This window comes from Anguilla rostrata, chromosome 8 (assembly GCF_018555375.3).
Source record: "Anguilla rostrata isolate EN2019 chromosome 8, ASM1855537v3, whole genome shotgun sequence".
NCBI classification, from domain to species: Eukaryota; Metazoa; Chordata; class Actinopteri; order Anguilliformes; family Anguillidae; genus Anguilla; species Anguilla rostrata.
Genome location: NC_057940.1, coordinates 1,748,374 through 1,768,841, shown reverse-complemented (window position 1 = coordinate 1,768,841; position 20,468 = coordinate 1,748,374). Strand labels below are relative to the sequence as shown.

General features: G+C 45.7%; 3 protein-coding genes across 7 annotated transcripts; 1 reads left to right on the top strand and 2 right to left on the bottom strand.

Moving 5' to 3' along the window:
• Window positions 1-1,743: 1,743 nt before the first annotated feature.
• LOC135260286 (tyrosine-protein kinase yes-like) lies at window positions 1,744-6,929 on the bottom strand (the record flags this gene model as incomplete). The annotated part of the gene is made up of 8 exons (XM_064345526.1): window positions 1,744-2,163; window positions 2,424-2,555; window positions 3,167-3,320; window positions 3,972-4,048; window positions 4,189-4,392; window positions 4,794-4,925; window positions 5,443-5,592; window positions 6,806-6,929. Coding segments are annotated over 8 exons (1,182 nt in total), but the record flags the coding sequence as incomplete, so codon positions are not given.
• Window positions 6,930-8,635: 1,706 nt separating this feature from the next.
• LOC135260506 (sericin-1-like) lies at window positions 8,636-13,022 on the bottom strand. 4 transcript variants are annotated; one of them, XM_064345767.1, is made up of 3 exons: window positions 12,883-13,022; window positions 9,103-9,526; window positions 8,636-8,784 (listed from the first exon to the last, which is right to left on the bottom strand). In XM_064345767.1, the coding sequence occupies exons 1-3, from the start codon at window positions 12,931-12,933 to the stop codon at window positions 8,681-8,683; spliced, it is 579 nt and encodes a 192-aa protein (XP_064201837.1). In that variant the 5' UTR covers window positions 12,934-13,022; the 3' UTR covers window positions 8,636-8,680. The 4 variants fall into 4 exon arrangements, with proteins under 4 accessions (XP_064201837.1, XP_064201839.1, XP_064201836.1 ...); XM_064345769.1 differs by lacking the exon at window positions 12,883-13,022 and adding an exon at window positions 12,119-12,236; XM_064345766.1 differs by lacking the exon at window positions 12,883-13,022 and adding an exon at window positions 11,455-11,710.
• Window positions 12,215-19,829, top strand: LOC135260507 (glucagon family neuropeptides-like). Of its 2 annotated transcripts, XM_064345770.1 has the most exons (6): window positions 12,215-12,342; window positions 17,341-17,442; window positions 18,381-18,407; window positions 18,577-18,711; window positions 19,112-19,201; window positions 19,513-19,829. In XM_064345770.1, the coding sequence occupies exons 1-6, from the start codon at window positions 12,329-12,331 to the stop codon at window positions 19,694-19,696; spliced, it is 552 nt and encodes a 183-aa protein (XP_064201840.1). In that variant the 5' UTR covers window positions 12,215-12,328; the 3' UTR covers window positions 19,697-19,829. The 2 variants fall into 2 exon arrangements, with proteins under 2 accessions (XP_064201840.1, XP_064201841.1); XM_064345771.1 differs by lacking the exon at window positions 18,381-18,407.
• The last annotated feature ends 639 nt before the right edge of the window (window positions 19,830-20,468 follow it).

Sequence of the window (20,468 nt, the reverse complement as noted above, 5' to 3'; positions counted from 1 at the left end):
AAGATACAATTTTTTAAAAACGGGTTTAAAAATTAGCAGCCGTTGAGAATTACAGCATTTTGTCCTTAAAAAAACGATTGTTTTTACAAGTGTAAAAACGCCTTTCCTGCCTAGTAACCATAGCGATGAAGACAACACCTATGTGAGATCTGCAGAATGATAAGACCAGACATGGATAGGCCTTTTTTGAAATTCAGCGGAATCATATCATGAGGGAGGTGGGATTGGATTTTGAACTGGATCTGAACGCAGTCCCTCCCACCGTGCGTCGTCCTCGGTCACCAACGCTCCACAGACAACCAACATCCCATAATAAGCGTGTGGGGGACACGCCACACACCTGCAGCGGAGCTGCTCATCAGGTCGGCTGGAACACTGAGCGCGACAGCAAGGAGAAATGCAGCCGCAGACTAAATGCACAGAACCCCAACAGAGCAAATAATAATAACCGCACTGCACACACCGGATATCCAGAAACCCAATTTGTTACCTGTGTCACATTTGAGTGCACACAAGGCCTGATATATACATAACACAACTGCATACAGGCACACCGGATATCCAGAAACCCAATGTCACCTGTATCGGATTTGAGGGCACGCAAAAAATACACACACAATAAAATGGCATTAATGAAAGCACGTTCATCAGAAACTGTCTTTCCAAAGACGCCGCAGAAAGAGAAAGCACAGCACACATTCTCTCCTCTCCTCTCCTCTCCTCTCTCCTCTCTCCTCTCCTCTCCTCTCTCTCTCCCCCCCCCCGCTGGATGGACCCAGACTGTAAGGAGGCGATGTACACTCCCGTTTGACTGCGCCTGAAGTTCCCAGAATCCATCCTCAAAAGATCCCATTTCCCTCGCTCCAGTGAGGTCATAACCACAGAGTCCAAGCAGACGGTGACACATCCCCTTACTGGAAGTAACCGAGCTTCTCTAATTACTTCTTTCAACATGGCACACCTTCACCGTTCCTAAAGCATTTCTACAGCGATGTGAGATTCTACGGCAGGTCTTTTTAGCTGGTACCCCAGGGGTCGAATGTGGCCCTCCACAGACATACTCTTGGCACTCCCGAGCACCGAAAAGAATTCTTTCATTCAGAGGCATCAGAAAATTGTGCCAGTGTACCAGCTGAGATCTGCTCAGGGTCAGCATAAAATCCCACGCCTGACAGTTTATAAGAGACGACTATGCAACAAGAGGCATCTAACCCCTATTCGTACACGTTTATAAATAGTTTGTGGCAGGTGTTTTTACTTGCATGCACCATTTTTGAAAAAGCTTCTGGCACCCTGAGAAGAAGTAGCTGAAGAGCACGACACTCTACAGGCTGTTCAGAGGACAGTGTGAGTCTATAGGTAGCCAACAGGCCTGCAGAGGTTGGTTGGTTATCCATGTGGCAGTTAAACTCTATAGAAGTCCTGATAGTGCAGTGAGAGACCATAGGTTCTCCACAGGGCTTTCTGGGTCTACAGCAGAGGTAACCAACCCTGTTCCTGGAGATCTACCGTCCTGTAGGTTTCCACTCCAACTCTAAATTGGCACCTGACTCTACTAATTAGCTGCTCAATACAGATCAACTTAAGCTGTTGAAGCAGGTGTGCTTTGTTAGGGTTGGAGTGAAAGCCTACACGACGGGAGATCTCCAGGAACAGTGTTGGTTACCACTGGCCACCAGGTTGTCCACACACTATGAGAGTCTACAGGTTGTCCACATACTATGAGAGCCTACAGGTTTGTTCACATACTGTGAGAGTCTACAGGTTGTTCACACACTATGAGAGTCTACAGGTTGTTCACATTCTATGAGAGTCTACAGGTTGTCCACACACTATGAGAGTCTACAGGTTGTCCACACACTATGAGAGTCTACAGGTTGTCCACACACTATGACAGTCTACAGGTTGTTCACATTCTATGAGAGTCTACAGGTTGTCCACACACTATGAGAGTCTACAGGTTGCCCTCTGCTTGGTAGAGCGGCTCCGTGGCAGTGAAGTAGTCCTCCAGGAAAGTCTGGATGTACGCAAACGTGGGCCTCTCATCTGGCTGCTTCCCCCAGCAGTTCATCATCAGCTGGTACAAAGAGTCTGGGCAACCCTGGGGGCACGACATACGATACCCACCATGCACCTCTTCCAGAACCTCACGGTTCACCAGGCCTAGAGAGAGAGAGAGAGAAGGGGGGAGAGGGGCAGAGAGGGGGAAAGAGAGGAGGAGGGAGAGAGAGAGAAGGAGGGGGAGAGAGATTGTGCCATTCAGAAACTTCCTGCTGTGGACAAGGCTCTGCCAATTGTACAACCGACTACTATTTACAAAGAATTTATACAAAGCTGGTTAACAAGCACGTGCTTAGACTGCGTTATTGGGTGACCTGTGACCTCACAAGGCTCCACCCTCATTTCCCAGCGCCGACCGTTACCTGGATACGGCGACATGCCCTTGGTGACCAGCTCAGTGAGCACGATGCCGAAGGACCAGACGTCGGATTTGATGGAGAAGCGCCCGTACAGCGCGGCCTCCGGCGCCGTCCACTTGATGGGGAACTTGGTTCCTGTTACCGCAATGGGAGGAAACACAGAGAGCGTGACCCAGCTCATCCTCCACCAGGTGGCAGCAGAGAGCACTGAGACACACACCATGCAGAGCAGTCGGGATTTGCATGAGCTGGGATTTGCATGAGCTGGCTTGACCTCATCTGTTTTTCTAGCCACAGATAAGCAAATTTAAGCCATACAAGCGTCGGCAAAAAAAAGTTCAGGCCTGACGGCCATCTTTACCGCCGCCTTTCTGAAGGACAGAGACAACTGGATGAACCTAAAATGCGACTGGGCCTAAATTCTATACTTCGGTGAAAGTAAACGGCCAAAGTGAAATGATGATTATCGCGATGAATACTGTTGTGGTCTTCATCATCATCACCATCCACAGTAAACAATAATACTAATGGTCATCACTGTCATAATAACAATAAAAAGTAGAAATCTAATAAAGGGAACGTAGACAGTGAAGGAAACCGCAAACAGAAAAGGAAAAGGAGTCCAGCCTGGAAACGCACGGAGAATCGTAGCGCGCGCTAGGCTAGCCCCCTGCCCACCTGGCCGCCCGCCGCCCCCCCCCGCCCACCCGGTCGCCCCCCGCCCCCCCGCCCGCGGCGAAGCTCACCCTGCCCGGCCGTGTACTCGTTATCCTCGATCAGCCGGGCCAGCCCGAAATCGGCGATCTTGCACACCGCGTTCTCGCCCACCAGGATGTTGGCGGCCCGCAGGTCCCTGTGGACGTAGTTCATCTTCTCGATGAAGGCCATGCCCTCTGCGATCTGCCCAGGGAGACACGGGATACACTTCATCCACAGCTTTCAGCTCCGAGCCTCAAACTACAGACAGCACTTGAACCACACAAAGCGCTTAAACTACAATACGTGCTTAAACTACACACTACACAAAGTGCTTATTAATCTACAAAAAGTTCTTAAACTACACAAAGTTCTGAAACTACACACTACACAAAGTGCTTATTAATCTACAAAAAGTTCTTAAACTACACAAAGTGCTTATACTACACAAAGAGTTAAAACTACAGAATGAGTGTTGTGCAAGGGACACTTCACTTCACTCTACAGATTGCACTCGCATAATTTACACGGCAAACAAGCGGAAACAAACGAATTATGAGGTATGGCAGGGCTGCCCAACCCTGTTCCTGGAGATCTACCATCCTGCAGGTTTTCACTCCACCCCTTAGGAAGCACACCTCACTGAACAGTTACAGATCTGGTTGAGCTGCTAATCGGTAGAATCAGGTGTGCCAAATTTGGGTTGAAATGGGAACCTACAGGATGGGAGATCTCCAGGAACAGCATTGGACAGCCCTGAGAAATGGCATAAATCCCTCCAGTGCCAGAAGGGAAAGAGGTTACTTCACTTTACCGGCGACTTTCAAAGGGCGGACTTTTGAGACGCTCCCCTACCTGTGCAGCCATGTCAACAAGCTGAGGGAGTTTGAGAGCATTACCCTCCCCCTCTCTCAGGTAGCTCAGCATACTTCCTGAAAACGGGAACACCAAACCGGATGTGAGCTCAACAGCAGGAGTTAGATATGCAGGGTTAAGTCATTAAGTTAAGGCATGTCTGCGTGGCTCTAGAGCTCCCCCTGCAGGAGCGGAGGCCTCACGGCAGGCCCCTGACCTTTGCTCATGTACTCGGTGACGATGTAGATGGGCTCCTGGGAGACCACGGCGTACAGGTGCACCAGCTTGCTGTGCCGAAGCTTCTTCATCACCTGCGCCTCCTCCAGGAAGGCCTCGGGGGACATGGTGCCCGGACGCAGCGTCTTAATGGCCACCTTGATCGTGTCGTTCCAGCTGCCTGCAGAGAGGGGGCGCAATTGAGCTCCAAGGCGTGATTGTGTGATTTGAGATTCAGTGAAGGTGTGACTGTGATTTGAGATGCAGTGATGGTGTGACTGTGATTTGAGATGCAGTGATAGTGTGACTGTGATTTGAGATTCAGTGAAGGCATGATTGTGTGATTTCAGATGCAGTGAAGGCGTGATTGGTGATTTCAGATGCAGTTGATGTGAGATCGTGTGTTTTCAGATGCAGTTGATGTGAGATCGTGTGTTTTCAGATGCAGTTGATGTGAGATTGTGTGTTTTCAGATGCAGTTGATGTGAGACTGTGTGATTTGAGATGCAGTGAAGGTGTGATTGGTGATTTCAGATGCAGTTGATGTGAGATTGTGTGATTTGAGATTCAGTGAAGACTGGACTCGTGATTTGTGTCACGCCACACTCCGAAGCAGCCTGTCCAGCGACCTCAGTGCAGAGCCGGAGATTTTCCAGGCGTCCCGCGCCAGACCCTCAGTCTGCGGCTTCACCGTGGGGCACACCTCCGTGAGCCTGGAGCACAGCCCGTCCACATGGACTGCGGGGGGGGGGGGGGAGGGGGGATGGAGAGAGGGGGGGAGAGAGTGAGGGAGGGAGGGAGGAAGGGAGAGGGGCAGGGAGGGAGGGAGGGAGAGATGAGTGAGAGAGAGATGTAGAGAGAGAGAGTGAAAGAGAGAGGAGGTGAGAGAGAGAGAGGAGAGAGAGGAGAAAGAGGGGGAGGGGGAGGATGGAGAAGGTAAGAGAGGAGAGGAGGAGGAGAGAGGGGGGGAGAGAGGGAGAGAGGAGGGGAGGGAGGGAGGGGGAGAGAGTGTGTGTGAGTGAGAGAGAGAGAGAGAAAGAGGGTGAGGGAGAGAGTGAGAGAGACAGAGAGAGAGAGAAAGAGGGGGAGGGAGTGAGAGAGACAGAGAGAGAAAGAGGAGGGGGAGGGAGAGAGAGAGTGAGAGAGACAGAGGGAGAGTGTGTGAGAGTGAGAGAGAGAGAGAGAGAGAGTGTGTGAGAGCGAGAGGAGGCGTGTGCAGATGTAGCAGAAGGGCAGGCTCCAGACAGAGGCTCACCTGAGTAGTGCTTCACCAGCTTCTTCAGGCTGTCGAATTTCACCTGGGTGTTCACGTAGAACCCCCCGCTGTCCAATCGGCGGATCTTATAGTGCTTCACGCTGTCCCCCCGGGCCTCGTCCCAGGTCCGAATGGAGAGCGAGAACGCACCTGTAAGGGAGTTACGGAACGGTGAGGTACATAATAAACGACACATCAACACACACACACACACAAGAGGTTACACACACACACACACACACACACAACCACACACACACACCACACGAAAGTTTACAACAACCACACAAAGCTTTGCTTCCTTTACACCACCACACAACCACCACACACACTACAACAACAAAAGCTTACACACACCACCACAAAGTCGACTTCATTAACACACACTCAACCACACACACACACCACACACACACACACACACCCACACACACACTACACACTACACACACACAAAAGCTTTACACAACACAACAAAGCTCGACTTTCACTTTTACACACACATCACACACACACACACACACAAAAAGCTTCGCACTTTTCACTTTTACACACACACACTCACACAACGCTTTTACACACACAAAAATACCCATGTTTGCTTTCCACTTTATTGCTCGCGAATCCCAGCGCACAACTTCCTTAGTTGGTTGTTCCACTTACAGCTGATTTCATCACTGATTGGCTCAGCGGCCATGGAACAGGCTACATGTGCAGCCAGCCACATAAAACCAGGCCGGGAGGACTTTTTACCTGCGAGGCTACGGACAGAAAAACATTCTCACGCCTTCCCATGAATCGGCCTGCCGCGCAGGCATTTTCTAACTGTGCCAGAGGACAGCGAGAGAAAAATACACTTTTCCTGTCGAGCAGGTCTGCCGTGGCACACTTCTCCTAACGGTGTGTCATCCACCCTGCTTCGCACTCTTTCTTTCAATCCCTCCATCACACAACGCACGTCTACAGCCGTCGCCATCTGACCTCGGCCGTGTGTACAGCTCACCTTTGTCTGCCCAATCATCCTCTCACACCCCCCCCCCCCCCCCCCCGCCCCCCTCCTACCCCAGCTAACACAAAATGTGCTCATTATGTTGCTGCAATGTTTTGTGGATGTTATAACATTGGCACTACATTGCACCAACGTTGTGAGGACATCCGTGCTAGCAGGGCCCCTCCCTTGAAAGGAGGACATTGGGAAAAGAGCCTTTGGCTTTCTAGTGTTCTACTTCCTTTTCATGAGGGGCCACTGGTACTTTAAAAGATTTCCAATCAATGAATCAATCACTCAGGTGTTATCTGTTCGTTTTCAGCTGGGCACGTGAATGCGCATGCAGGTGCACACACAGCACTCAGAAGCCCTCACCTGGGTTGGTCTCGCTCTCCCGGATCAGGAAGGTCCCGCGCTTGTTTCCAACGACCAGCAGGAGGCGCTCCGCGTCCTTGCGGCCCATTTTGCCGAAGAACCAACTGCAATACACACAGTAGCATCATAGCGCCTGGTCGCCAAGCAAAGGGGCAGGATACTCACCCAGTGAGTGAGTGTAGTCGCTATGTGAGTGTATTTGTCTGAGTGTGTTTGTCTGTGAGTGTGTTTCTCCGTGAGTGTGTTTCTCCGTGAGTGTGTTTCTCCGTGAGTGTGTTTCTCAGTGAGTGTGTTTCTCAGTGAGTGTGTTTCTCAGTGAGTGTGTTTCTCTGTGAGTGGTGTGCTCTCGTGAGTGTGTCTCGTGAGTGGTTTCTCTGAGTGTGTTAGAGTGTTTCTCAGTGAGTGTATTTGTCTGTGAGTGTGTTTCTCCGAGTAAGTTTAGTTGCTCTGTGAGTGTATTTTTCTGTGAGTGACTGTAGTCGCTCTGTGAGTGTATTTGTCTGTGAGTACGTGGAGTCAATCCGTGAGTGTATTTCTCCGTGAGTGCGTTTCTCCGTGAGTGTGTTTCTCTGTGAGTGTGTCCAGGAGTGTGTTCTCTGGAGTGTGTCTCTGTGAGTGGTTTGTGAGTATTTGGATTGTTCTCGTGAGTGATTCTCTGTGATATTTCTTGAGTCGTTTCCCGAGTGTTCCGTGAGTGGTTCTCGTGATGCTGTAGCCACTGGAGGTGGCGCTATCTCTGATGATAGAGTCAGCTACTACGATTATGGATGTAGCCGTTCCTGCATAGACGCCTGCCACAGTCCCTTTGCAACAGGACCAGCACACAGCCAGATTTACACTGGAGATCAGACAAACCATCAGATTTACCCTGGAGATCGAACATCAGATTACACTGAATCAGCCATCAGATACACTGAGATCAAAACATCAGATTTCATTGGATAGACACCATCAGATTACACTGAATCAGACACACAGCCAGCTTACCGAGATCAGACACACACAACTTACACTGAGACAGACACTAGCAGATACACGAGAAGACACACAGCCAGTTTCCTGGATCGAAACACCAGATTTCACTGGGATCAGAACCGCCAGATTACGGAGATCAGACACACAGCCAGACTTACACTGGAGATCAGACACACAGCCAGACTTACACTGGAGATCAGACACACAGCCAGATTTACCCTGGAGATCAGACACACCATCTGAATTAAACCTTCTCAGATTATCTCAAGCATTCCTTAAGGAAAGGTTCAACAGCGTTGGATAGGGGGACATTTACTCAGACATTTTCTACAAGACCCCCCAGCAGTAAACTACAAAGATGAACGTTGGCAAAATTGGTTCCACAGCCGCCCCTTTACAGACGAGTGCCCTAAGCATTGCTCAGAGGGGTTCCAAAGAGCCTGGAATCAAGCTGAGGAAGCCTCGTGTTAAAGACCCTAAAACAAACAACACGACTGTGCATTTCAGGTTGTTTGACATTTCTGTTAAGAAAGGCCTTGGGCTGACAACAGACAAATGCATTAACTGAGATACATTTGGTCACCAAGCTCAGACAGAAGCAAAATGCGTTTCATTGTGAGGAGACTTTAGGATTTGTTTCAATCCGGGTAGTTCAGCGAGAACATTCCAATGTTCTCAAGAAATTCCGATATTCCCGACACATCAGAGAACACCACGCACACCTCAGTGTTCTGCAGAAATCCCAGCACATGGAACGCTGGCCAGCGTTCCACACACATCCCAGGGATTCTGAACAAATGCAGAACTTTGCGGGTCCATAATTCAGGAGGGCATGGGTCACACTCGCCGAAACATTACCCCCCTGTACAGCCGCCCCCCGAGCCCAAAGCAGGACGAGACTTACGTGTTATTAATGATCTGAAACAGATCCCCTTTTTTGAACGAAAGGTCATCAAATGTTCTGGCCTCGTAGTCATACAAGGCCACCAAAATCTGAGTGCCACCTGGAGGTAGAAAAGAAAAATGCAGTTATTCACTGTGTTATACGGGACCTATACTAGGCAACATTTCACATTTCAGATTTCAGTTAAACGGCCTCTAACTGGGCTAAGGGGGTTGGGGGGGATCCTTGCTTTTATATGCAAACTATGGCTGTTATGCATCTGAATGAGGCATCTCCCGTGCAGGGCTAGCTTGGCAGTAACTCGGAGGGGGGGGCACTCACAAATGCAGGGGAGAGGAGTTAGGGGGGCACTCCCTAACAAGCGTTGGGGGTAAGTGATGGGTGCAATTGTCAGTGCTGGGGGAGGGGGAGCACTCACCAGTGCTGGGGGCAGGCTCCGTCACAGGAGCTGGGTGGGAGGGGGCAGAGAGGGAGGAAGAGGGTGCGAAGGAGGAGCCCCCGGACGGACCGGTGGTGCCCCCGGACGGACCGGTGGAGCCCCCGGACGGACCGGTGGAGCCCCCAGACGGACCGGTGGAGCCCCCGGACGGACCGGTGGAGCCCCCAGACGAACCGGTGGAGCCCCCAGACAGACCGGTGGAGCCCCCAGACAGACCGGTGGAGCGTCTGCCGTTGCTGCTGGCCGGGGGCTTGGAGGAGGATGCTTTGGGGCGGGGCCGGGAGGGACCTGTCCTGGAACGACCAGGCCGTGACGCCACAGGCGCCGTCTTCCTCTTCACCCGCGAAAACGTGACGTCTTTGCTCCCGCCGCCTCCCATCGTCCCGCCCCGTCCGCCAGGAACCTGGAACAGGGGGACACTTTTGGACTTTCCACAACAGGAACACACTGAGACCTCCAGCAGAGAACGACAACAGGAGCAAACTGAGACCTCCAGCAGGGAACTACAACAGGAACACACTGAGACCTCCAGCAGAGAACGACAACAGGAGCAAACTGAGACCTCCAGCAGGGAACTACAACAGAAACACACTGAGACCTCCAGCACTGAACTACAACAGGAACACACTGAGACCTCCGGCACTGAACTACAACAGGAACACACTGAGACCTCCAGCACTGAACTACAACAGAAAAACACTGAGACCTCCGGCACTGAACTACAACAGAAACACACTGAGACCTCCAGCACTGAACTACAACAGAAACACACTGAGACCTCCAGCACTGAACTACAACAGAAACACACTGAGACCTCCAGCACTGAACTACAACAGAAACACACTGAGACCTCCAGCACTGAACTACAACAGAAACACACTGAGACCTCCAGCACTGAACTACAACAGAAACACACTGAGACCTCCAGCACTGAACTACAACAGAAACACATTGAGACCTCCATCAGGGAAGGACAACAGGAACACAGAAACCTCCATCAGAGAACTACAACAGAAACACACGGAGACCTCCAGCTCCCACTGAGACCTCCAGCAGGGAACTACAACAGAAACACACTGAGACCTCTAGCAGTGGATTACAACAGAAACACACGGAGACCTCCAGCTCCCACTGAGACCTCCAGCAGGGAACTACAACAGAAACACACTGAGACCTCCAGCAGTGAACTACAGCAGAAACACACTGAGACCTCCAGCAGTGAACTACAGCAGAAACGCACTGAGACCTCCAGCATTGCACTACAGCAGAAACGCACTGAGACCTCCAGCAGTGAACTACAGCAGAAACGCACTGAGACCTCCAGCATTGCACTACAGCAGAAACGCACTGAGACCTCCAGCAGTGAACTACAACAGAAACGCACTGAGACCTCCAGCACTGAACTACATTTAGCGAATATTAGAATGCCTTCTCATAAAATAGAAAAACCTACACCGACCCACAGAATGTAGATACAGAGTAACTGATACTGATACAGCAGTTTCAGTCGCTGAATCCATATGCGCTCTGCGGCCAGCCTCTCGTATCCACAGAGTTCGTCGTTAAATTAAGTAAAACTGAATTTACCAGAGCCTGTAGTAACACGCCGAAGGAGCTGCGCGCGCCACGTGTTTCGACGCTGATGTGAAAATGACAACACGCAGAGAGACGAGAGGAGGCCACTTCCGCAAGACTCATCCGGGCACTGCGCAGAACTACCTGAGACTACCTGAGGTTTCCCAAACTGTTGACCGGAGCCAGGTCTACTGATCAATTCTCTTATCTCCTACTGTAATCGCTTATAACGCAGAGACGTCATCTTAAGAGGCTGACTAAGACTGTATATAGACTATTTAGTTGGACATAACCTATAGGGAGAGATACGGCGTCTTAAACTTCGCAAAAAAAGTGAAATACAGCTTTTTAAAATATAACTGTGCCACACGTAGCAGAGTCGTTCAATAAAATGTGGCCAATCAAAACAAAGGATCTTGTAGTATGTATATTCTTCAAATGAGAGTCGTGTCCATTTCACCCCAGAAAAACCTGCAGTTTAACATTAAAATTTGATAATATAATTACCGTGAAACGCGAACACTGAGAACTCTAAACAAGGTAATGTGAAACTGGAAGGTCAGTGTCGCATATTAAACGTCGAAATGTTCTGAGAGCATACTATCCCGGGAAAAGAGACAAACAAACAGCCTACAAGTTTCTGAGACGGGGTGCTACCTGTAGCTGGTGTTTTTTTTTTTCGCGTGCGTATTTTTGTTGGTCAGAAAGAATTTAGTCTACTGGTATTCCGCCTAAAATAAAATACAAAATAATTACCACAGACCTATGTTCATTAAATAAATGTCGGGCGCCGCCATCCACGTTAATGATCACAAGTATTCCACGACATTCCGGCCACGTATTTAACATGCACAGAAGCCAGAATTAAACATTCCAGGTTGTTATTTTAAAATGCACTGCAACACTGCGATTATATAGGCTGGTTAACCTCATCAAGGTGACGGACAATTCAGCTGACTTTCTAACAACGTAACCACGCCAAGAAGTAAACCAACTCCTAGTGCTTCTGTTTCAACAGTCTACACAGAAACAGAGGACAGGGCGGCGGCCTAACACTAATCGCGCTTGAATTTGATCTTTTCTCTTCTTACCTTGTTAGTCTTTTCTTCTTTTAGGCGGGTGAAGTACACGCTTTGTTTGTCCTCAGTGTGCGAAAAATACAATTACAAATGTGTTTCTCGTCATTTCACTGTGTTGCCCATCCCGTCTGCTATTTATTTGCCAACCACGCCAGATTCAAAGTGTCCCCCCACAAAGTTTTAGGTGAGGGAAAAAACTTTACCCGTAAGTACAAGTAATACGACTAAACACGTGCAGGCGTTCAATATCAGAAAAAGCCAAAAATGCAAAACCATGGAGGTGGTCCCGCATTTAGCTACATGACGGCGGGTAGGCTAACTGGGGGCGCGAGGGGGCTCACCTCGAGACGACGTTGCGAGCTCGCAGAAGCGGTGGAAACTCAAATCCATGCTAAACTTGCACAACTCGTCTGCGAACATGGCCGCGTCAGCCAGTGTGTGACGCAATTTGAGAATATACCTCCGGGTTTATACCTTCAGTGACTCACAATAAAACAAAACGTTTTCTACTAAGGGAAGGGAGATTTCAAACACCGAAGTGAGCCAACTGCATGAAGATAACTGGGTGAGTTACGTAGTCCTGTTAAATAGGCTACAGAAGAGATTCCGGTCAAATTTGAAAATCTTCCTAAAGATTTGCAAGAGTGTTTATAAGTTTTGTTATAAGAATGAATTCATCCTATGAACAAAAGTTGGTATATAAATAAATAAGTTCTCAAGCCATACTTCCGTCACAAGTCACAAATAAATATTGGTTTGCCTGGAATATGTTCTGTGGCATTTTATCTGCAGCTGGTCTCCCACTTGATTATATGTGAAATTGATTTAAGGTTTTAAGTTTTATATTGTAAATTCATTATAAGGTCACTCTTTTGCAACCCGTTTCCTCTACATACTGTACCTACTCTTTGCAGAAGTACAATAAATAAAATAATTAATTAGATATCCTTTCACGGGGTTTATCGTCTGTGATTTATGGTCAGATTCCAATACACCCAGATAAAACATTCGTCGTTTCGAGTTTGTGTGTCTAGATCATCATATGCAAACACGCCATTCTTGTAACATGCATTTACGATGTAACCATAACTTTATCCAACTATACCCGCTTATTCCTGGTCAGGGTCGCGGGAGGTGTTGGAGCCTGTCCCAGCATTGGCCGAGAGGCTGGAATACACTCTAGAGAGTTCGCCAGTTCGCACACACACACACACACACCATTCACTCACGCAATTTAGACTCTCCAATTAGCCTAGTCACGTGTCTCTGGAGTGTGGGATTAAACCGGAGTATCCGGCCGAAACCCACGCGGACGCGGGGTTTTCTGAAGGATTCCTCACTGAAAGGTCCTCAGCCGGGATTCTAACCATGAACCTTTTTGTTGTGAGGCAACAGTGCTACCCACTGCACTGGGACCAAATATTCATCTGCTGGAGTTAAATTATCACTGGACATTAACACCGGACTGGATAATATACTGTGTATATTGTGCTTTGATTTCTCATATTTTTTTGTTTGCTTTTCCATGTTTGTTTTTCAAATACTTTTACCCAGCCAAAGTAGTGTGTGACCAGAGATAGCCATTTGTTGCAAATCTTTGGTCAATAATTTTTTGCAACCTGTTAAATTAGCTTTTTAATGTTGAAGGTCAAAGGGTGCCCTCTGCTGGATGTTTTGTAACATAGGCATAACATAACATAACAACATAATTAGGAGAACAGACCATTCGGCGCAATGCTCGCCATTTTCTGCTACTGAAGTGTACCTAGTGCTCATCTTACCTACAAACTACATAACATTTAGCACTGTGTCGAGCATGGTGTTTAAAACCCCCAGAGCCTCTACCACATGACCTGGCAAGCTATTGCATACATTGACTCCTCTCTGTGTGAAATATATACTTCATAAAAGTCTGTGCAGAGCTTAACTTTAGCTAATTTCCATTCATGTCCTCTTGTTCAACTAACAGAACTCAACCTGAAGAATTTATTGTAGTTCATTTTATTAATCCCTTCAATAAATTTACAAGCCCCAATAAAAAAAGTCTCTTTTTACTAAGCTTGAGGAGATTAGCATCTTAAGTCTTTTGTCACAACTTTCATGTTTCACACCAGGAATCAATTTAGTTGCTCTTCTTTGAACCTTTTCCAGAGCCTCTGTTTCTTTCTTGTAGTATGTTGGTGATAGTAAGTGTGGTCTGGCAAAGATATTGTATCAGTATAGCTTCCTTGTATTTATACTCAATACTTTTGGCTATATATCCCAGCATCTTGTTGCCCCCAAGATGTTGGGATATATGTTTTTATTTCCCACATGTAGAACTTTACACTTAGCAATGCTGAATTTAATTTGCCAGGTTTCCACCCACATCTGGATTCAGATTAAATCCTCTTGGATTATTTTAGTAGATCCAAAACCTCCCAGTTTTCTGTCATCTGCAAATTTAACTAAGGTGCCTTCAATGTCCCTTACAAGGTCATTTATATAGATGAGGAAGAGCAATGGTCCCAGCACCAATCCTTCCCACAATACCCTCAGATGAGATCCCTCCTACTATTCTTTGTGTTCTACCCTGGAGCCAGTTCTGAACCCAGTCTGAAATACCTCCTGTAATTCCTACTTTCTTCATTTTGATAATGAGTCTCTCATGTGGTACCTTACTGAATGTTTTTTTGGAAATCTAAGTATATAATATCATAAGCCTTGTTATAATCAAAACACTTGGTAGCTTCAGTCAAAGAATGCCAAAAAGTTTGTCAGGCGTGACCTTCCCTTGCGAAAAACCATGTTGACTATCCCATTTTGGCTGTTGTAATTTACAAGAAATAATTCTAACTTGTCTCTAATGATAGATTCCAGATGAAAGCTGAACTAACAAGCCCGTAGTTTCCTGGATCAGTACGGTCCTCTTTCTTATATATTGGTATTACAATACCGTTTCCAGTCATTCGGTATTTCTCCAGTTTCTAAAGGCTGTCTACGAATACCTGCCAGTTTAAAGATGATCTAATCTACTGTAACTCTTTGAGTACCCTTGGGTATATTCCATCAGGGCCAGCTGCCATATTTGACTTCAGTTTATGTAATTTATCCAAAACTACTTTATCCCCTGTCTCAATATCTGCAAGCAAGGTGAGTTGGGAGTGTTTCCACGGTTTCTTTCTACACAGTAAAATGTCCAGTGAGAATTCAACCCTTAACAGGCAACATTTAGTCCCAGATCCCACATTTCACTCTTATATGTTAAGAGTTGAATTAACTCTGGGCATTTTGCAGTGTGTAAGTGATCTAGCGGAGTGTTTTCTGTGGGAAAAATTTTAATTGCATAAATCCATTCATTAATAACCTGAAATCCAGCCTACAGAATTTGGTAACCATTGCTTTAACTATGGGTTTGTAAATCTAACTGGACACATTTAAACATGATATCTGCTATATCCTAAGAAATAATTAAACAAAATATTTAATTAAATATTTCCTGGTATGAAGTTTCCTTATATAAAGTTATTGGAAACGGACTAACTAACTTCATTAAAGCGAAATGGACTTCGTGGTGTGAAGCAGCGCTGGCAGTTAGTGTCCAATGAAGCGTTCGGAAAAAAATAAAAACACTTTATTTCGACAGCCATTTGATGGCGCTCTTTGCTATGAAAAAGCGAACACAATTTAAAGATGGATTTTTACGTCATATTCCCGATCGGCCCTGAATTCAGTTATTGAAAATATATGGAGCCGAGCCCACGTGCTTTTAAATGTTCGTCACATGATGTCACTGTAAGCTCACGCCAGTGTGATTCATACAGAAGAACGTATGGGCTGTATATTTTCTATAGCTAATTCACAATTAAATTTAAAAAATACATATTAAAACGTTGTATTATTAAAATGTATACATTTATATAATGTCAAAGAGCCAAAGTATTACCAACTTATAAACGGTCAATGGACCACATAGTTTAGGCAAAATATTACGGCTAAACTATGCGTATATTGCTGCATATTTACTTTTGAAGTCTTTTATTTAAAGCCAGTTTAATTGTGTTAATTTCAACATTCGTTCAAATGTAAAAATATATGCAGGGCAATGTTAGAATAACGTATTCAATAAAATATTTACCAGGCCCATACTGTCCTTAAAGGTCTATGGTGTGCAGCCCCACATTACAGGTTATTTTATACGGAAGCTAGTCTTTTAAAACTTATTTTATGTAACTATTGTGTTGGCCGATATTGCATTTGTCAAAAAACCTCTTGGTAAGTGTGCCGCCGGAGTTGGGCATGTGTTTCCTCTTAAAATCCGGTGTAAAGCACTTGAGCTGGTGTGCTATGGCGCGCGCACAAACTGATCTTTGCCGAAACGCCTCCAGTGTTCGCTAATTTCAGCACAATCTGAAGGAACAGCGCCTTCCGCCCGGGCCGTCAGCGGACAGCTCCGCTTCTTATAACTCATCTGCGAACGTATTCAGATCAAATCACGTATCTCCAGCGTCCGAGACATTTAATCGTGGCCTTCACCCTGTTAGATAATAAAGCAATCACCTTTTTAAAAGGGCTTTTAAAGTGCGGAATTCGATGTGACACTAACGCCGCCCACGGATAATGACCTCAACTAACCGCAGTAAAACATCAGCAAAACTAGCACTCTTCTGTGGTCTGAAAATAATGTTTTGACCAAAACTTCCACATGCGGCATATGACTAGTTCATGGATGAGAAAAGAAGTGCACGAGTATATTCCGGGAGGAAGGGTTGATGACGTCTGTACCACCCTTAATGTGACTTAAAGAAAAAAAAAAAAAGGCAAGTCACTGGATTCATGGATAAAATCCGTGAGAATCCGAGCGTAGAGACGAGTGTTTCGGATAAAGATATGCAGACAGACACGGGCTCTCGTTTTCAAGAAACTGCATTTTGTGCAGAAACATAGACTATCGCGAATAAAGAGTTGAGACTGGACGCGCCCAGGGGATCGCTGGAAACGACAGAACTGCTTCGGAGAAGTGCTGCGGAGAAGAAAAAAGATTTATTATTATTATTATTTTTTTTTTTTACAATTCATTCAGTGACTGCCTCACCCGGATCGTATCCGGCACTGAACACTGTCTACCTTACAATAGGTACGTAACCTTCTTCAAAGTCAAATCAATAAGGCGTGCGTTTTAATTCGAGAAATGTTACAGAAGTTCAATGTAGCCAACATTGCGCATATCTAAAGGCGCATATATTGCTGAATTTTACTTAATACCGTATAAACGGACAAGCCTCCGGGGCTTTCAAGAAAGTTTTAACGGGTTTGTAAACGAGACGACGGCACGATTTTGTTTCACTACATTTCAGTATCTTTGGCTTGTGTACATTTGCTGATGTGTAAGTAATTTTAGAAAACAGGTGGAAACAAAACAAACGGTTCTCTTAAATAAAGAACGGTATATCCTTCTGGTTTGATCTGAAATGCGGCTCGTGTAGACTATTTGGATATAGCCTATAAATGCATTGCATGTTGGATGGAGGGTATATTGACTTCTTAGTTTCTCACATGTAACTTTCTTACGTTTCTTTCGCAGAATGACGATGTCTAGTAAACCGACTTTAGCATTCTTCATCTATGGAATTATAATGCATAGCGCCTACTGCTCCCCGGTTGGGCTCGATTATCCTAGACTTAGGTAGGTAATATCACATAATTTTCTCTTATATTATTCAGAAATGTACATGGGGGTGTATATGTATTTGAGTCTCAGATGGAAACTGTTTTTGACGAGCAAGTTACGAACTATTTGGGGGGGCAAGACTGACCATATTAATTTAACACATTAATACAAATGAATACAACTATTAAAAAACCATACCCATGATCAGTTAGTTCGTCAGAACTATCGTCTTAATATTGAATAGTGTTATGTTACATTAACAGAAACATGGAAACAATATCTTGATTTCCATTTTATTTACGCATATTGCCTTCAAGGTGGCATTGATATTTGACCTGTATTGATACTCGGAATTTAACTTATACTGTACAATGCGGGTGGCACGAAGGCATCCGCGGTAGATAAAAGGAAAAAAGCGCGAGTCCAGAAGCGCCGCTGGGGACGCGCAGACGCAGACACTGACAGGAATGCGCACACCCCAAACTCCCTCTGTTAAAAGCTGTCACGGCGGAGGACGGCCCCCGGGGTGGTAGCGGAATGACGTCATCACCGAGGCGTAAAGTAAAGGGAGTGGAAATTAGAATAATAAATTACAAGATCTCCTTACCGCCAGATTTTACCTCACAGATGATAACCTACCCAACCACTACCCGCCTAGTTAGGTGTTTGCTCAGTCATAATAATAATAATAATAATAATAATAGTTATTTGCAATATCATTGATTGTGCCTTTGCATAATCAAAAACACTTCTGGAAATATTTTGGCATAGGTTTTTACGCAGTCATTTGAATGCAAACTTACCCCAAGTTTGAATGGGATGCTCCTCTCAATGGCACAGGTCACATCAAGCATATCAGTCAGAAGGCTCGTGTCACTCGCTGTTTGAATGGATGAAAACTGGTTTTGGAACTTTTTTTTATACTCTTTCCGTTCTGTCTCCCTTTTTTCTAGCATGCGTTTTAACGTTGGTGTATTAAAGTAAGGGGCAAATCTCAAACATTTATTTGCTTTATTTATACGTATTAAACATGATTAATTTGTCAATATGACCATAGCATATATTGGAGAAAATTATATGCAATTCATGATGAATTTGTTACTATTGTGTCAAAGACACAAAAACATTGACTCCATTGTTTAATTTCAGGCTCGAAAACGAGGTTTTTGACGAGGACGGAGACACGTTTACGGACTTGGATTTTGACGGCGATCAAATTGCTATACGAAGCCCTCCCTCCCTCTTTGACAACGTGTACACATTATACTACCCTCCCGAAAAGAGGTGAACGGCCATATATTGCTCATGTATTTATAGTGGGCCTATATTTAATTTTCTATTTTATGTTAAACGTGTGCTGTTAATCTCTGTTGCTACTTTTGTGTTATTCAGCCTAATTAAAGTGTCAACGTTTATTAAAGAGCTTTAGTCTTGGAAAAAAATCTTACTGCGTTCATATAACATGGATTTATAGCAAATATAAATCATTTAGATATGTAAATCTACGCTCCCTTAAAATAGAGTGCGTGTGTGTGTGTGAGAGAGAGAGAAAGAGTTATTACTTACAGCAAGTAATTGCAAGTCGATATGAATTTTTCAAAAGGTAATAATTCAATTGATGTGTTCTATATTTGGTGCCTACTCGTGTTACTGACGCGCTATATTTGTCGTGTTATCACCCCAGATCTGAAAGACACGCAGATGGAATCTTTAATGAAGCCCACGGGGACGGACTTGGCCAGTTTCTTCATTCTGCGGTGGCAGAGCGTGCGGGGTAAGGACATTCTCCCGAGCGTTCCTCAGTGTGCTGGCTCGCGAGGACGCATTGATAAGTGATCATTCCAAATGTGTACCTTAGGGAAACATGTTATCCCCGCGGGGCACTGATAAAGCGCCCACCAGCCCATGGAAAACAATGCTCAGAGTCCTCGCGCCTGAAGGTGCACATTTCCCCGTGTTGATAGTGTACATTGTCTAACCCGAAGAAGGACGTTTTTGTTTCAATGACAGTTTGAACACGGCGAGTGAAAGTGTTGGCTCAAACAGATCTGAATGAACGAACATCCCCAATTTTTTGTCTTGCAGTGGAGGCGGTGTGAAGGAAGGTGACACAGAACCCTTATCCAAAAGGCATTCCGATGGAATCTTCACAGACAGCTACAGTCGTTACCGAAAACAAATGGCGGTGAAAAAGTATCTAGCAGCGGTTCTGGGAAGAAGGTACAGACAGAGAATTAAAAACAAAGGCCGCCGTTTCTCCTATTTGTAGCGTCAACAATCCAAACAGCCCATCTGTCCGGCCCTATAAGATCAAATCGTTCTGAGCAGTGGATTGCGCCTGTGTTCTTTAAACGTGTATTTATGTATGAAGTAAAGCCATTAAAATGAATATTTTAATAATATTATTGTTTTTCTTTTGTACAAAAAAAAGCACTTGAGACCGCACATATATACTTTGTGGACCAATCATGTAGGTAATTATATGGTTATGTATCTGAACTTAAAAAAGGAGAAAACAAAAACCGTACAGCTTTAACGTTATTCGCCTAATATACCGTTTTACATCCTTACACGTATACAGGACACGAATAGATTGAAGAAAAGACAATCGAGGCATTAATTCCCTTATCCAAATTTAGTGTTATCTGTTTAAGAGCATTCTACGTGGAGCCTTTAATTCGGTCCACTGCTCTCACGCGCAGTGTGTGATTAGGCGCCCGTTTTGGAGAGCTGAAGACCCTTTCGCGCGCTTTAGCGAGTTATACAGCTCTCTCGCTATCAGACCTGACATCCCAAACTCAAGAGCCGAATCCAGACCGGCGCTTGAGTGCATTCCCCCCTATCTCGCCACCGAAACACTGCGAGATTTGGGCGTAAAATCCAGTTAAGAGCAGGTCCGGATTCGGCCCGTATTCCTTAGTTTTGTTCCGAACACAAACGACAATGTACTTAAATTGGTATCTTCTGCTAGTTCTCCCATACTGGCTGTCCATTCCATTTGCCCGAGGCACGCGGAAATGGGTTATCTGATCGACCCGTGC

Excerpts from the sequence above, each read along its gene's own strand:
- LOC135260506 (XM_064345765.1), bottom strand. The coding sequence starts at position 10,821 with ATGAGTCTTGCGGAAGTGGCCTCCTCTCGTCTCTCTGCGTGTTGTCAT. Across the intron at positions 9,527-10,710 it reads GCGTGTTACTACAGGCTCTG|GTTCCTGGCGGACGGGGCGG; the intron begins GTAAATTCAGTT and ends CCCCTGTTCCAG. Across the intron at positions 8,785-9,102 it reads GGAGCCTGCCCCCAGCACTG|GTGGCACTCAGATTTTGGTG; the intron begins GTGAGTGCTCCC and ends TTCTACCTCCAG.
- LOC135260507 (XM_064345770.1), top strand. Across the intron at positions 18,408-18,576 it reads TTTAACGTTGGTGTATTAAA|GCTCGAAAACGAGGTTTTTG; the intron begins GTAAGGGGCAAA and ends GTTTAATTTCAG. Across the intron at positions 18,712-19,111 it reads TACTACCCTCCCGAAAAGAG|ATCTGAAAGACACGCAGATG; the intron begins GTGAACGGCCAT and ends TTATCACCCCAG.